The sequence below is a fragment of the Chiloscyllium plagiosum genome, unplaced genomic scaffold (assembly GCF_037043375.1).
Source record: "Chiloscyllium plagiosum isolate Xiang-an unplaced genomic scaffold, Cpla_swu_hap1 HiC_scaffold_16, whole genome shotgun sequence".
NCBI classification, from domain to species: domain Eukaryota; kingdom Metazoa; phylum Chordata; class Chondrichthyes; order Orectolobiformes; family Hemiscylliidae; genus Chiloscyllium; species Chiloscyllium plagiosum.
This window is the reverse complement of record NW_028270154.1, coordinates 29823496-29841940: the sequence shown is the minus strand read 5'-3', so window position 1 is coordinate 29841940 and position 18445 is coordinate 29823496. Positions and strand designations below refer to the sequence as shown.

Genomic DNA, 18445 nt, shown 5'->3' with positions numbered 1-18445 from the left:
AGAATTTGTAAAGGAAAGTCCTGCATGGCACCCTCAGCCAGTACAGGAACTGAACCCACACTGTTGCTGTTACTCTATCACAAAGTAACTCTCAAACCAACTGTGCTAATCAACCCATACTGAACAGAGCACAAAATCGGAATGATGCTTTAATACCTTACTGGTCAAATATGCAACAGAAAAAAACTCCAATAAATTTCCTTTCTTAAAACCATATTAATGTTCTTGAAAGATGTTTGGGATTGGGGGTCAGTTTAGCTAAGTTGACTGGATGGTTGGTTTGCAAGTTGTGTGTGATTCCAACACTGTGGGTTCAATTCCCACACTGTGGTGGCCTGGTAAGACTTTAGAACTTGACTTGATATTTGGGATTTCCAAATATTCTTTAATAGATTCTAAAACTTGTCTGACTAATGATGTCAGAATCGAGGATTTATGAAAAAGACATTCACTCAGGGGAAGCAGGCATCACTGGTGGGAACTTGCCCATCCCTAAATGCCCATGAGAAGGTAAGGCAGAGCCTTCTTTGCCCTTATTGACCTGCTGCAATCCATGAATGATTCTGAAAGATTAAAACCAATGCATCAACTCTCTTTCCAGTTCCCTCTGAAAATCGTAAAATAAGATCATCAGGTCCTGGAAAGTTTTTGTGCATATTGTTCTATCCATTTTTCCAATATTTTGTCTTTACGAATATTAATTGCTCTAAGTTTGGAGAATGTTGATTTCTGTCTCTGGCTGTTTAAAACAGTCAATTGTCACTGATCCTTTCGATACAAAACCAGTCTGCACTGACACTGACCACTAATAATGCTACAGAAACTGATATTGAAGTTTGATTTTTTGGGGAAGGCCAAAATCAAAGACTTTCCTTTCCAAGCCCTAGTTTCTCACAGTGAATGTATTTGGGGGGTGGTTTCCCATCTGTCTCCAATCTGATTCCCTCATTTCACAGTCGAGTTAGTTTTGTCTTCTGTGTTTGGCCTTCCTTTTCCCTTTAAATTGTCTCTGGGTATTTACCTCTCCTTTAACTCTTCTTGGTCTGTGACAGATACCAAACCTAAGCTTTCCTAAATTTATGGGTTTGTCTGTTAACACATAGCTATCAGCCAGAATTGCTACCTGTCAGAAATCCACTACTGTCTGTTCCTCAATAGAAATCCGCATTGAAAATGGTATGGAATTTTTGAACACCTCAAGAAAAATTACCTTTATACAAGATTGTGTTGGCTTCAGTTGTAAGTGTACATAGCCACTTAGCAAAAGGTAATTGCTTAAGCCACACATATGTCTGATCAGGTTTTTTCTTGAGGTTTTTTTTTTTGCCTTTTCAGCTCTGGCACTAAATGATACATACTTAAAATGTAATTTTGTTACCTCATAGTTTGTGACATTTTCCTCAGGTAAGGAGTAAACATCATGAACTTTCCCTGTCAGCTTGCTCTGCAATAGAAATGCCCAACTGGACTGAACATTTTAACTACTGTGGCAACCTTTCAAAAGAGATAAGCTATCAAGATAGCTGTTAGATGTTTGATTCCAAAGGAACAGTGACCACTGACTGCTTTAAACAGTCAGAGAGGGAAATCAGCATTCTCTAAACTTCGAGCATTTATTATTAGTCATGACTGGAGAAATGAACAGGATAAAGCATGAACAATTCCATTGATCATTTTCATTTTAGGGTATTAAAAGAGGTGACACGAGAAACAGAGTGTGGATGCATTGGTTTTAATCTTCAAAATCTTCTAGATTCTAGAATGTTCCGAGTGGATTGGAAAATTAGCCTAATGTCAGTGGTCAGAAAAATTTTATAATGCCATTGGATAATTTCGTGATGTTATTGAAGAATAATTTTCTTCTTTTTGAAAAAAAAACCTGCTCCAAGACAGTTTTAAAAACATAATACAGAGACACAGTTGACTAAGAGACACCAGCAAATGGACTCATTAACATTTTGCACAAAGGTCTGAATCATATGAATACTGCAATTCCCTTCCTTGCTGCTAAAAGGTTGAGGGTGGAGGAGGAGGGGAGTTACTCACAAACTTGACAGCTACTCAGCAGCAGCTCAACTGTGGGAACAGGGTTAATTGCTTTTAGAAGAGAGTTTAGCCTCTAGAGTCTGTGGATTGTTCAGTATTGCCAGCTCACACATAGGAAAGAGCAACCACACTGAAAAGCCCAGGGTAAATCTGTGTTGAGGGTCTGAGGGAAGCGGGGGGAGGGTGCGGGAGTTGGGGGGGTGCAAGTGGAGGGCTGGCTTCAAGAGACTGAGAGAGGGTGTGATTGACTTTGAGAACCGAGTACCTCCAATGGGCCTGAGAACTACAAAGAAGGTCCCCTTCCCACCTCTATCCCACCTAATACTAGTCTTTCCAGCTGAGGCCATCAGGTTTCCCACATGGAATCCATCATTCCCCCAAAAACATGAATAAAATAATCAATGTCAGTGGGAAGAGGCCCTTAGGAGATCATTAATTTGAGTTTCAATCAGCCCAAGGAATGGTAGGCCACCACCTCAGGCAGCACGGTGGCATGGGTGGCATGGTGGCACAGTGGTTAGCCCTGCTGCCTCACAGTGCCAGAGACCTGGGTTCAATTCCCGCCTCAGGCAGTTGTGGAGTTTGCACATTTTCCGGTTTACTCTGGGAGCACCGGTTTCCTCCCACAGTCCAAACATGCTAAATTGCCCGTAGTGTTAGGTGAAGGGGTAAATGTAGGGGAATGGGCCTGGTTGGATTGCTCTTCGGAGGGTCGGTGTGGACTTGTTGGGCCGAAGGGCCTGTTTCCACACTGTAAGTAATCTAATCTCCCTAGTCCTCGGTGAAATTCCAGATGGTTCAGAATTGGGTGCGTGGGCTGCGACAGACGATTGGATGGACTTTATACATCCCCACGATGTTAAAATCTGCTATCAGAGGAGTGTGAAATCCTGTCCTGTGTTTAGTGAAATGCAGGAATTTAGTTGACTGCAATACTTCACTTTCCATTCTTTACATTCACTAGAAACTCTGACAATAAAAAATAATAGTATTCTCTTGGATTATGTAGGAATGGCTGTTTTCCAAGTTTAAGGGAGATGTGTGAATGAGTGGTAATCAAATTTGATGGGGAAATCAAATATCAAAACTGAAGCTGTCATAAATTTTGACTGCCAAAACAGTAAAATTTCCTCATGCAGAATAGTAGGTAGTACTAGAATAATAATTCTCCCAGCTACTGCAAATGTAATTATATCAATTACAGATACCTGCTGCTGCACCCTTGGTAGTTATTACAATTCTGTAGTGGGTTTATCAGGCAGTTTCAGTCAGAAGTATTTAGAACTGTAAATTGATTTTAACTCCACTGTAATTGAAATCTATGGATACGTGATCTGAATTATATGTTTTCATTAAAATAAAATTTCGTATATCACAATGAAAGATAGAAGTCTGACTTCTCTTTTTTCAGCAAATATGGAGCAAAGAGAGCGCGAGAAAGACAGACAAAAAAAAAGCGAAAGTGGATTCAATCAATTTCCTCAATTAGGGAACACAATAATTCTCTGCAAATTGCCAAGTTGCAATTCTTTACGGAATTTCATCCTTACTGCCTTAGGTATACTGTCAAACAGTTGGAATGGGCATATTAGAAATATGCAAGCTTATCTATCAATCACAGAATATATTGCTGTAGATTAGTGGGCTATTTGATTAACTGGCATGCACTGAGTTGGGTTATTGAATACATACATCAGAATTCACAAATCACTCCAGAATTTTGTGGTCAAAGATGTCATGATATCATAAATCACCTTGTTTGGCGACATAGCATATACTGATTGTGCTGTTCCTTGGTTATTATCTGCTTAGCAACAATCAGTATTAGATTAGATTTCCTACAGTGTGGAAACAGGCCCTTCGGCCTAACCACTCCACACCAATCCTCCGAAGAGTAACCCACCCAGACCCATTTCCCTCTGACTAATGCACCTAACACCTGGCCTGCACATCTTTTGGATTGTGGGAGGAAACCGAGCACCTGGAGGAAACCCACGCAGACACGGAGAGAATGTGCAAACTCCACACAGACAGTCACTCGAGGCTGGAATCGAACCTGGGACCCTGGTGCTGAGAGGCTGCAGTGCTAACCACTGAGCCACCATGCCACCCCTTACAAAGTGGAACAACGCATTTTCGAAGCAGCTGATAGGCCCTGCTGGGATTATTTCAGGAATTACACTGTAATCATTAAACTTTTAGTGCGATGTCATTGTTAACAGCAACATGTAACAAAAACTTTATAAAATGATTATGTTTTAATTTAATTCAAAATAAACGGAAGCAGTCCGGAATATGTTAATGTTCTACTACATTGGCCCAGAACAACCAATCTGACCTAATTTACCTGCAGGTATTACCATGTGATCTATTTGCCATGGAGAGAGGGGCACTCAGTAAAATGTATTGAAAGTAAGGTGCAACTTTGAACTCCTGGAGACAGATGTGGAGGCACTTGTTGTTGCTATGTAGAGACTCACAGAAATTTAGGATCAACAAAGAAATTTGGGAAAGAACTTTTATAACAAGAGCTGCTATGAACACAAAACTCTTTCTGAGTTAATAACCTCAAAGTGCAGTGAAGCTGAATCCCTATTCAAAGAGCTTTTGATGAGTAAAGGACAAAAGAGTTTTTGTTTGATGCATTGCTACTGGAAGTCCATGAATGAATGGGACTTTGTTGAAAAGTACACTTGAAGATTCATCCATGTGAAAATGGGGAAAAAAATTTCCTAAAAGGAGCTTAGGGACTTTAAACACAAAACTGCATTTCTACTGAGAATGCAGCATAATGTCTAAATGCAGCATGGGTTTTTCAGATGTATCAAGCAGCTAATAAGGCATAACTTTGCTCTAGTTTAATATATTACTTGAGTATACACATTTTCTAACTTTAACAATGATAGGGCATCATTAATCTAATACACCCACCACCTTCACATTTTTGGTATTGATTCATGGGGTAGATGTATCATTGGCAAGATTAGCAACTTTACGAGCCCTAATCTCTATCAAGTTAAAACTGAACAAATTGCTAGATCACTTCAGATGGCAGGTAAGAGTCAACCATGTTGCTGATAGTCTGTGGTCACATACGGGCTAAACCAGGTAAAGCCACCAAATTTCATTTTCTAAAGGACATAAGTGAACCTAATGAGTTTTAAGAACAATCAATTTGTTTCATCAGCATGACACATGTAAGCTTTTTAAAAATCTCAATTTGATATTGTATTTGATTTATTGAGCTTAAACTCCCTGGCTACTGTGGTAGGATTTAAACTTAAGTCTCCTGTACATTAGCCGAGATTACCCATCACATTTTTAAAACTCTTTTCAGACATTTACCACATTCAAGCCCAGTGCATTTTGTGTGTCAATTCATAATCCACACTTGAAAGAGTTCACTGAGTAAAACTTATCAGGAAAAAGAGACCTATTTACATTGAGCAAAGACAATGTTAAACCAGCCTTTCTGATTGGAACAGATTGAAGTTCTATTTTATACCTAATTGGATTTTAATGTAATGAATCAGAGGGTCAGGTTCAAAATGCGTCTACGATCAGAATTCTAGCCAGTTCAATTAAAGTTTGTGTTCAGCTACTGACTTCTGTAATGGGAGCTATTGGGAAAGGACTATATTCATCACCATTTTTCCATGGAATTCGGAGGGGAAGCAGAATGATAATAAAGTCATCCTACATTCTCTTTCACATCTCTTGGAGAAATACATTAACATTGAAATAGATCATTATCCATCACACACAGTGTTTGAAGCAAAGGGAGAGATGTGAAAGCATTAGAAGCTCAATCCATTTAAGTCACAAAATTGAATGAAGATTAATGGAAAAGTAAAGTGTATAACTGCAGAATAATTGCTCCTACTTTGGGCCTTAACTCGAAATTCTAACCATCAGTTAGACAAAAAACATAGACAAGAAATTATAATCAGTTTCAATCATAAAATTATGATAATTGAGGTCACTACTTCCACATTTTTATGCAATTATGACAGTGCAATGTGAGAAAGTTTCATTTTTATCTGTCACAAACGTGAATTTCTAATCTGCTAAAACTACTTTGAGGAAAGGCAGTGTGAAATGTTAGCCATATTGGTAAAACTTTTCAGATCGATGGAAACTTTACCTCCTGAACATATCTTCTGTACTTTTCCAATTTGTTGTGCAGATGGTCAGGAGGAACTGAATATAATATTAATTCAGTAACGTGAAATAAAACGGTGTTTAAACAACTGATGACAAGATCTGAAAAATAGTCTTTTTAGTGGGAAGGAAGGATGACTAATGAATTATATAGGGCACAAAATACTTTGACCAGTTAAATAGAAGGAAAAGAAAGATTGTCCAGAGCTATTTTCTGTCTTCTGTAATCAGTACCAGACTTAAAATTTATTAGTTACGTAAATTTAAAGGGAATGGATAATTTAGTTATTCGACTTGCCACGTTTCATTGCTATTTCATTCCTCAATTTCTCCTCTGAGAAGAGATTAGTTTGACTGGGCTTGTATTCGCTAGAGTTTAGAAGAATGAGAAGGAAGCTGATCGAAATGTACAAAGTTCGAATAGGCCTGGACAGATTAGGTGCAGTTGGGGAATCTAGAACCAAAGAACCCAGTCTCAGGATATGGGTTAAACTATTTAAGAAGGAGATGAGGAAAAATGTCTTCATTTAATGGATGGTGAACCTGTGGAATTCTCTACCACAGAAGGCTGTGAATGCCAAATCATTGAATATATTCAGGATCGATACGTTTTTAGATATTAAAGGCAAAAAGGGGAATGGGAAGAATGTGGAGATAATGGATCAGCCATTATCATATTGCACAGCAGAGCAGGCTCAAAGGGCCAAATAGCATACTTCTGTTCATAGCTTCTATACTTCTATTACCCTGCTTTCAACTGAATATGCAGCAGCTTTAGCCTCCAGGCTTAATGAATAAATGAAGCTTTCTAAAAAGCCAAAGGATAGATCAAAAGAGAACTTTAACCTCAAGTATTACCTGTAAAATAAACCCCTGTACATGTCTCACAGATGTATAAATAGAAGGTTTCTTTAGGATGGCTACATCTGCAATCAGGTTGTTATCTTTGCTGCAAGTCTGAGGCTTATCAACTGTCAGCAGCTAGCTCTCCATTACATTAAATCCTTTAATTGCATGCCCCACCTTTGCATTCAATCTACAACAATGGATGCTGAAAGTTAAATTTCAAACAGAATCCCAAATCTTGATCACAGAATTTTGAAAATGTAGGGAGTGCGGCAGTTCCAATAGGAAGAGCAATTCATTGATTATTAAACTTGAAGAAACAAAATTTGCTTGAAAGTGTGTGTTTTACAGATAAATACTGCTGCATCTGCCCAACAGGACAATTTCTATCTACCTGCCTTACTATTTCTTCCTCGATAATAAACTCTAGCATCTTCCCCACTAGAGGTTAAACTAACCGGTCTATAGTTCCCCACCTTCTGTCTATCTCCCTTTTTTAAACAGTGGCATCATATTTGCTGATTTCCAATCTGCTGAAACTGCCCCAGAGTTTAGTGAATTTTGAACAATGAAGGACTTAAAAGATGCAGTGAGAGCGTGGGTAAGTGGAGCTGTATCCATGAAAAGATCAGCCAGGATCTCATTAAATGGCAGAGTAGGCTCAAAAGGGCCAGATGGCCTACTCCTGCTCCTAGTTCCTATATTCTATGTTCTTATGTAAGTTTGGTTTGTATGTCTGCCAATACAAAAATATCTGGCACTTTTATTGTTCAGAGCGTTGAGTATAGGAGTTGGGAAGTCAAGTTGTGGCTGTACCGGACATTGGTTAGACCACTTTTGGAATATTACATGCAATTCTGGTCTCCCTCCTATTGGAAAGTTGTTGTGAAACTTGAAAGGGTTCAGAAAAGATTTACAAAGATGTTGCTGTGGTTGGAGTGTCTGAATTATAAGGAGAGGCTGTATAGACTGGGGCTGTTTTCCCTGGAGCGTCAGAGGCTGAGGGGTGACCTTACAGAGGTTTTTTAAACCATGAGGGGCATGGGTAGGATAAATAGATAATGTCTTTTTCCTGGGGTGGGGGAATCCAGAATGAGAGGGCATAAGTTTAGGGTGAGTGGGTAAAGATTTAAAAGGGACATAAGGGACAACCTTTTCACACAGAGGGTGGTACGCTCATGGAATGAGCTGCCAGAGGAAGTGTTTGGTATAATTACAATATCTGAAAGGCATCTGGATAAGTATCTGAAAGGGAAGGGTTTAGAAGGAATTGGGCCAAGTGCTAGCAAATGGGACTAGATGAGGATATTTGTTTGGCATGGACGAGTTGGACCGAAGGGTTTGATTCTGTGCTGTGCATCTATCGGACTCTATGACTCTAACTCAAAAACCCTTAAGAAAGCAAAGTGGACTCCACAAATCTTATTGGTTCATATTTTCTTCCAGAAGAGCCTTTAAAATAGTTGTGTCATTTGTTAGATTTGCCCTTACACATTTCAGTTTTCATTTTTTTTAAATAGCACGATCCTGAAAGTGTGACTTGATATGAGTGCAACATGGAAAACAGGGCATCCTAAAATTTGAGTAAACAGGATGAAACCAAATGTGTATTTCCCTAACCAATCAGATTAATAGATCATGAAATAAACAATAGAAGGATCGACAAGGATTTGTGAATAATGGACATTGAAGCTGAAGTCAAATCAAGGGGAAGGAGGGGATGTTTGTGAGGGACATCATGCCGAGTAGCACACTGAGTCATCAAGCCGTCCTGTAGCATGTGCTAGCTGGCTGGGTAGCAAATATATTGAATGTTCATTTAGCAGTACACTCACAGTCCAGGGGTTTCAAACAAACATCATCTACTTAGGAGGCTCATAGTCAAGAGATCTGTCCTAGTACAGTCCAGCAGGTGTTCAACAGTCAGTCATGTAGGGCCTGCAAAATCAGTCAGGGGAATCACGTATTGTCTGTTGGTGAGCTGCATACACGGCAGTCAGTGGTCTAACCAGATATATCCAGGGGCTGCTCATCAATGTCACTCAGAGGTTGAGCCACTGTCCATTTGATCATTCAGGGGCATTCATGACTATCGGACTTACATGAGCTGAAGTGAAATATGGATGTCCAATCCCCCATCAGCTGCATTTAGAAAATCTTACAAATCAATAGGTTAACGACAGACTTTCTTTGTATGTAATTTCATTTCTTAATCAAACAATGTCCATATCCTGAGTATAAACACTAACAATCTACCATGAACAGTAGGCACTCTTATGTGAGTCAGAAGGTAGTAGATCTGCATTCCCTCCCACTTAAATAAACATAAATGACCCCATGGAATTATTTTGTAGAAGGATAGAACAGTCTTTCCTTATGGTGCACTTAAATCAAAATATTATAGATACAGATTTTCTGATTAGTATCACATTTTTGTGGGATTTTCTGTGCACATATTATTTGCCATGTTTCCTACAACAGATTATATTTTACAGCCACTTTATTCATTCTAAAGTGCTTAGGGCATTTGGTGGTCATGAAAGGTGCCTCAAAAATTCAAGTTTTTTTCTTTCTCTTTAAAGGGGACATAATAGAAAAGTAAAACAAAATATAAAGGGGCAACATTTTCACACAGAGGATGGTACGTGTATGGAATGAGCTGCCAGAGGAAGTGGAGATTGGTACAATTGCAACATTTAAGAAGCATTTGGATGGGTTAATGAATAGCAAGGGTTTGGAGGGATATGGGCCAGTGGGACTGGATTGGGTTGGGATATCTGGTCAGCATGGATGGGTTGGACTGAAGGGTCTGTTTCTATGCTGTACATCTCTATGACTATGACTCTATAAAGATATAGAATAATGTTATTTTTAAAAGATTCTAATTACAATATCTAAGAGAACAAACTTCACTATTATAACTTAATTTTCAGAATCATAAAGATTGATTGAGTAATTAACACATTGCATTAACACTTAATTTTGATAAGAATGTAATTAGTTTTACACATGGTAAAGAGATAGGCTCTTGAATGTACTTTCTGGATTTATGGTGGAGGCAGATTCAGTTAAGACATTCAAGAGGACATGGGATAATTCTTTTAAAAAGGCAGGGAAAAGATAGGATATTGGCACTGAGTTCAGAAGCTTAAAGAGGCAGTAGCAGCATGATGAGTTGAATAGCCTGCTTCTGCACTGTAACAGTTCTGTGAATGTGTGAATCTAAACCATGGCCACATATTCCGGATCTCTTGTAGGCCAACCTGCCACAAGTGCATGGCAATTTATGTATTTGTAAATTTGCCTGTAACTTCAAAATCAATTTGAGTCCTCTCCTGTCTAGAAAACCTTATTACTTGCAAAGGGCATGATCTCATCGGCATGGTTACCTTCTAATATTTCAAGTACGACTCTTCATTCTTGATGAAGAGCTTATGCTGCTCTCCTGCTTCTCAGATGCTGCCTGACCAGCTGTGCTTTTCCAGTGCCACACTTCTTGACTATCATAAGTGTCTACTAATTGAACAATGGGGTGTCTCACAAAAAGACAATTCTGTTTGTTTTTTAATGTTATTTTAAAATGATATAATTTTTAAGTTTCAGCTGGAATTACTGGACTGCAATCAGATCACCTCTCAATTCCATGAGCACTGAGGCCACTTATAGCACCTGTACTGCTGCCTGGAATGGGAATAGCTCACTCAGCACAGATTCTCACTGAACAAATTCATAGTAACTCTAATCAAAAGTACTGATTCTTATAAGACTTAGATCATAAAAATGCCGAGGATGGAAGAACAATACAACAGGTACTTACTATTGGGCTGTTGAATGCCACCTTCTGGGTTGAGAAACTATCACAATTCATCCCAGATTGCTGGCCATTTTTGAAGACAGTGAACTTCTGTTGCGAATGTATGCCTTGCGAATGTTGCATTGACATTATCCTCTTTTGCTTTGGATGGGGCATGGTACTCTGAATGTTGGTTACATAGTCTGTGCTCTGCAAAAGTGGCCCTTCTTCATCAAAAGAGACCAGTCCCCTCTGTGTAGATAATCGCCTTGCTAAATGAAAAGACAGGATGAAGATAATTTTGAAGTATTACAGTTAAACTGTGGACAGTTCAGTTTAATTAAACACTAAAGACTTGGAATGAGTGGAGTAATAAATTAGTACATTGAGACGTGTCTAATTCAGGGGACTGGGATGAATGTATTCTCCCTTTCCTCTTTCCTTAAGTGAACCAAATTTGGATCAGTTTAATGTGGTTAACAAGGTATTGGCCGAACTGTACAAATTTGTCACAATATGAGTCACATTAGCACCAAATTGGAAATGCCCCTTTAACATATGTTGACTGAAGCATGAACTAAAATATGCAATACCAGTAAAGCAATGGGGACACCAACTTATCACAGGTTTGGAAGGAGGGAGAAATGCTAGCACATTTGTCTCCAAATTATTCTAAATGATGCATACCACTATTAAAAACCTATATACATTATGGCATCATCACTAAAATTGGCTTAACATATCAAAATATATCAGCGAATCATGAGCAGTCTACTTATCGTGAACTATTTGCAACCCATTTAAATTTCCTGAGGAACAGAGACTAAATTTAAAAAGAACATGTACTTTTAATCTCTGTTCTAGTTCATTGATTATGTTGATGATTACATGGCTGTAATCCTCACTATTTTCAGCATGTCGAAACTCTGTGCCGATGATGGTGCAACGACGGAAGGCCATTCTGTTTTCAGTGAGGGTTCCTGTCTTATCGGAGAAGATATACTGGATCTGACCAAGGTCCTCAGTGATATTCAGAGCACGACACTGCACACGGGTGTTGGTACTTTCATCGTACAGATCAATATCATTGTGTATGAAGAATATTTGACCCAACTTTACAACCTCAATGGAAACATATAAAGAAATAGGGATAAAGACCTGCCAATAGAAACAAAATAAATAAGGCCAGAATTTTTACTTTTGAAATAAAGGGAACATTATGAAATATTCAATGTGAATAATCTGTGTATGAAGGTAATACAATCACGTATTTTTAAATTTATTTTAAGATTTTTACCCTATGGTATCTCCAGAATTCACAGTTGAGGTAACACTCTGGTCTCCCACTCATAATTCTCATTTGACATTTAGTATTGTTCTGAAATCTGCCTAGATCTCACAAGATTCTGCTTGTAGTTGAAGAAGAAAGGCAGTAACCTTGGAATGCTTACTTCACCTTACTTATTGCTCTATGCATTCCTAATCCCTTTCTCCATCAGCCATGAACCTGATAGTTTAGCATGCTAATTTTATTTGCTCACTATATACTAAACTATAAATCATTTGTTCATATTACACTCATCATAAATATATTTGCAGTGCAGGCAATAAGGCATGTCTTCAGAATTTATAGTCAGACTCTTATTTTCAACAGAGCCATTCAGCAGAGCAAGATGAGCAAGTAATGATGGTTACTATGTCAACAAGTAACATTTACTGTTGTCAGATTGCCTGGATGATGCTGATACCAGCACACTTCAATAACTTCCTAACTAAAACCAAAGAGTTAGAAAGTAGAGAAAATGATGATGTAACTCTACAGTATATTTTCTATAACCAGAAGCATAAATCTTCATTGCCTGTTTAAGGCAAGGTCCTCAGCCCTACAGCATATAGTGTAAAAAAACTACTCTATTTATTAATGCATTCTCTATCAATTCAAATCTGATTTTATATTAGCTAACTGAGATAAATGCTTGAATTAAAATTGATGTTTTAGTTACACATTGCAACCATGCAACTAACATAATCAGCAACATAACAAAATACATAGATATTTGGAATCTTAAGAAAATGCTTGTTTGAGAGCCTTTATGATTAAATGTCCCTGAACAGGATGTCAAGGATGTAAACAGATGCAGGCAATATGATAGTGATTGATCTGATTTACCTGTAGTAGTATCACCATTGTCAGGAACATGTAACACCCAGATACAGCAGCTGACATGAAGCTGCCATTGCTGTCTGGAGGTTCAAACGGAGGCCATGAAGGGAAGGTTCCAACCCAAATACTGTGGCCTGTGGATAAAATATGAACAAAACTGTTACAGAAAACCAATATCTAAACAAATGGCATTGGTTTTTCTGTGAAAGAAATGAAGTACACAAAAAAAATGGCACAGTGCACCCACAGCCACTTTGAGGATGAAAATAAACAAGTCATCATGTATGCTGTCAATATTACCTTTTTCACAGTCTACATTCTCTGTTGCATTTTCATAAGACCAGCCTCTGCACTGCCAAAGTGTTCAATCAAAGTAATCTGCTGCCATGGTTTCCTTTCTACTTCAAAACAAATTCCTTCAGTGTGAAGATATATCTGGTGAATGAAATGCATTCACCCTCATATCAGTCCTCAGTGTCAGGGTAAATACAGTAATTCTTCCTGACACTGGAAGCAAAGTGTCAGGTTTCATTTCCTTTAAAGAAGGTTGATCTGTAATTTTTGAACATTGGAATCAAATGTTGGGAAACTTATCCTGTTTAATAAGTTTTTGAGTCTCCATAGTCAAACAGGCAAAATTTATTCACTGCTGTCGGTTTTACCTTAATAAAACCCATCTGGATGACCATTCAAACAGCATCCACTCTGCAAGTGGCATAGCCTGATTTTTGAACGTAGTTCATAAGTTCAATCTCAGGATTTATTGAATTAGTGTCGTAGCAAGTTATGCTTAGTTCCAAGGGACAAACTAAGATTTGGAGTCTTTACATTCTTCCTCTGTATATAAACATATGTCTATAAATCTGGAACGGTGCGGGAATCTGCTTCACTGGAAACAAGCAGACCAGTTAATTTCATCAGTGTCGATCTTGGTAATTGTATAAAAGGCAATAAAAGAAATGAAAACATATAAACAGTAAAAGATGCAGACAAATGAGAATGCCTTGCCGTGATAAAATAAGAATTATACAGCAAATAATTTATTTCATATTTTAATTTTAATTCTACTCTGTAAAGGAAGTAAAAACAATGACTGCAGATGCTGGAAACCAGATTCTGGATTAGTGGTGCTGGAAGAGCACAGCAGTTCAGGCAGCATCCAAGGAGCTTTGAAATCGACGTTTCAGGCAAAAGCCGTATTCCTGATGAAGGGCTTTTGCCCGAAACGTTGATTTCGAAGCTCCTTGGATGCTGCCTGAACTGCTGTGCTCTTCCAGCACCACTGATCCAGAATCTGTAAAGGAAGTACCTATGTTAGAACTTCATGTACAAATTTTACATGGCCATGAGAAATTTTGCTGGATCACACACTAAACACATCAACTTGGATTTGCACATATCTGTTAATGAGATAAGACATCAGTGTTTTATAGAGAAATCTTTCAACAAAATGTGGTACTGAACCATTTAAGGAGATAATGGGTTCAATGACCAAGCCTGGTCAAAGAGTGAGATTTTGAGAACTGTCTTATAAAGGTAGGATGGCCGGCATTGGAGGTCACCAGAACTGGACACCTGCACAATATGGATGACACCAGCTCAGTCTTCAGGTTCTGAGATGCTGTGACATTGGAGAGATGACATGGGTGTCGAGGGGCACAGTGGTGTAGAGATAATAGAAAAAAAGAGTAAAAAATTATCAAAGAAAACTTGAATTTCTGGATTCTGTACCAGATGAGGCAAAGCAACTAGTATAGGCCTCTGTCAGTGCTTTAGTGAGGTAAATGGACTACAGGTCAGAACTCAGATATGAATTTACATGGTACCTGAATGCCCAAAATGTTTAAAAAAACCCACATTTTCCAGTATAAAGCCAGATGCTTGACTACTCTACTTAAAGGAAGAAAAAGAGGCAGGGATCTACAGAGGTCTAGGGAGAGAATTCCAGAGCTTTCAACTCAGGCAATAGGCAGTATGGCAACCAATGGTAAAATGATTGAAATTGGAGTTGTAAAGAAAACCAGAATTAGGGGAGCACAAATGTCATAAAGTTGTGGAGCTAGAGATTAAAGAGTCAGCCAGAAAATAGCAGGGATACCACAAACTTGGTCCTTTCATATTAGGAAGGTAAGCCACGGAGAGGTTTAAAAACAAAGGTGATAAGTTCAAAATCGAAGCTTTGCTTAAACAGATGCCAGTCTAGAAATGCAGGGAAAGGAATAGTGGGTGATTGGAACTTGGAGAGAGTTAGGACACAGTGAATGATAAACATGATTACTCATTGTAGTAATTGATTTATGCAATCAATTGCTACAATTTAAAATTTAACAGAGCATTTTTGTTTGCACTATTTCAGTTATAACAGTAAAGTTGAACATTTCTACTCTTACACATCTTACCCAAGGCTCCAAGAAAACACATCATCACCATGAGAACAACAGAGCAGAGGACATTGGTGTTCATTCTCCTCTCCAATTTACTCCGTTTGTAGCGAGGTCCATTATTATTAAGCATTGCCTTGGTTTCATGACCTAAAAATATGTATTTGAAAAATTGCTATGACCTATTATACATTTCAGTACATAATCCACTTGCAATCTGCATACTGAATGTTATTTTAAGATTTCAGAATTGTCCAAACCTATAAGTCTTAGTTAATTCTGTCAATCATTCACAGCATTTGGCTTAGGTATCTCTGCATTGTTTCCATAGCCTTCAAAGGAATTTTTCATTCTTTCGGTACTGAAGGACCATCCATTACCTCTCCAGTGTTGGTAGTGCACCCACCTTCATTAATGGGATAGTAAGCCACCCTCTGCCACTGAATAACCATTTTCTTCACAACACTGTTGCATATCAGATGATGGCATGGGGGTGACGAGGGGTTGGTGGAAGGTTTTGGACCAGAAATATTCTCAACACTGGGGCTCCAAGCAAAAAAACAACTTTATCCAGAAACATCGACTTCCAATGACTTACTAATAAAATCCCTCTCAAGGTGTGGGTGCAATGGCAAGATTGTAAATCTTTTCTGAAGCCTTTCAAATTTCACAACATGTTTCTGAAAGTTTTCCAAAAGTGGCCAGATGGATCTCAGTCCATCTTAGAGGACAGACACCAACAGGTTGGTGTGAAAGTAGAGTTGTGTAGATGAGATTGTGGAAGGAAATTAAGTTTCTTTCCCTTAAGAATAATAATGAGCCAGTCAGGTTTCCTCAATAATCTTTTAGCTTTATGATCACTCTCATAAAAGCTTTTAATTTCCAGATTTATTTACATTTTTCAAAATAATTTTTATTGTGACAATTGTTTGGGGAGGTAGATTAAATTTATTACTTTTGAAGTTCAATTCTCAAACTGTTACAGTGGGATTTGAAATCCTTCTCCCTGATTTAATATTTTGCACATCCCAACCTTTAAAAAGCCCCATATGGAAGAAAATTATTTTTTTCATTTCTGATTTAGTAATTTTTCAATAAGAATTTGCCAAGACTTGTTCAAATTTACATTTTTGGACGAGATCCTTTACTGCTGCCACAGTAGTCTCCCTTCACTTTGTTTATTGGTGATCCCACCTCATGCTTATGAACGTAGCAGAATAACTTCATAGGAATAATGAATAACATATTACAGACCTGCATATATAACTATGCCCACAATAACTTTAGTGTTCCGGATAGTGCAGCCTCGAAGTAAGAGGCTGTCTTTATTGAAGCCGATCTTATTTTCAGGATTTTCCCTGAAAAACAAAACCACCCACAATTAATTTATTTTAATTATCCTTTATGTCCTTCTTAAAATTCACCTCAATCTGAAGCAAAAGGTCAACTGTGAAACTTCAGCTCAGAGAAAACCTCACAGTTTCAAAAAGCATGTTCTGTTTAGATCCACCTCTTGAATTTAGACTATTAATTTTATCTAATCTATGTTCTCAATTTATGCCATACTAACATAGTAGCTAATGCAAATCTCTCCACCAACTTATTTTAATTGGACAATTACTCAGTGGCAATAATGTGATGGCTTTAAGAATCTCAAGTCCATAAATTTATAGGGGTGAATACAAACACACCATGAAAATTCAATCAATGTTCCTCTCTCTGAGGAGAAGATATCTAGCTTCTTAGAACTCATAGCAGCTCAGTTGAAAGCAGGAATTCACTGTCTGCAGAATTCCAGAAACAAATCTGCATCCTATTGATCACTATTGAGAATGTATTAACCAGTAAAAGTCAAAACTCAGAAAAGTAACCTCACTAAACTCAGGATCCTCTCAGACTCACCGACCTTTGCAAAAATGTGATTAGATTATTAAATTCTGAATCATATTCATGAATGATAAAAAACTCGCAATATGATTAAGGTTAGGGTTGGGGTTAGTATTAGTAACAAAGCATTAATTTGTTAAAATAAAGCTAAGTCATAGACCAGCAAAAGTATTGGTGCAACACAAGCAATTCCCTACTTACATAATGCCCTCAAATTTGTTGAGATCATTGTTGGGGTTTTCACAGGTTATAGTGCAGTTGAAGGTCTCTGGTTCAAAACTCGAATGCTGGAAAACAGTCAACATGGCAACCAAGTATAGTCTTATGAATGACAGATTTTGTAAAAATCACAGTATGCTTTATGAGCAGCAACATGGTTTAATGGTAAAGTAACCGATTAATTTCTAAATTGCTCAGTTGGAAACAGTGAGATCAATTTACATTTTCACTAAGCTGTTTTTATGCCAAGAGGTTTTAATAGCTCAGGTAAGGTTGGCACGTTATGAATATCATAATCACGTATTTGTAAAAAACAAATCTTAGGTGTTGTCTGAGCAACTTCATACAATATGTTTCTGCTAATGTTTCCTTTGAACAGCAAGTCAAACAAACAAAGGAAAACACCATCTTACAGGATTTGTAAACCCTTTAACTGCAAGTCTTTGTTTGAGGTTTGTTTCTCCATCAAGGTTAAAAGTCTCAATGTGACAGATTCCATTTTGTTCTGATGAGTGCAATAGGAGCATATCAGCTGGGATTATTTCATTGCACGATAGCTGCACAAAGTCACCCACTTGAACATCTTTCCAGCATTTTTTAACATACTGCCGCTGTTTCCTGGAGAAGAAAATATTTCTGTAGTCAAATGCATGTCCAAAATAACTTCTTTCCACATTATTAATTTTGTTTTATTTCTATAGACTCAGATTTTTCACTGTGCTTCAGAATGAGAGGACCAAAAAATATTTTTACATTAGATGAATACTGCTGACTACAAATGAATACTGTTTTCACATCAAAGCTTGTGTATGAAGCACAACTCTGGAACCAAGAGTTTAATGTCCACATGCACTTGGAGCTACAAACTAATTGGAAAGTAAATGTGAAAATATGAAGTGGATATTTTTCCTTCTTGCCAATTCAGTAGCCACAAGGAAAATCTTACAA

At 37.8% G+C, this 18445-nt stretch overlaps 1 protein-coding gene across 8 annotated transcripts in view; it reads right to left on the bottom strand.

The window, feature by feature from the left end:
* Positions 1-18445, bottom strand: part of atp10b (ATPase phospholipid transporting 10B) — a 268252-nt gene that overhangs the window by 58914 nt on the left and 190893 nt on the right. For 7 of the 8 annotated variants that reach the window (XM_043703361.2, XM_087995245.1, XM_087995248.1 and 4 more), the window contains 7 exons: positions 17911-18115; positions 17480-17565; positions 16646-16749; positions 15410-15541; positions 13017-13144; positions 11752-12004; positions 10871-11118 (listed from right to left, as the gene is read on the bottom strand). In XM_043703361.2, coding sequence (XP_043559296.2) covers positions 10871-11118; positions 11752-12004; positions 13017-13144; positions 15410-15541; positions 16646-16749; positions 17480-17565; positions 17911-18115 — 1156 coding nt within the window. The remainder of the gene's footprint in view (positions 1-10870; positions 11119-11751; positions 12005-13016; positions 13145-15409; positions 15542-16645; positions 16750-17479; positions 17566-17910; positions 18116-18445) is intronic. The other variant, XM_087995247.1, reaches the window with a different exon arrangement.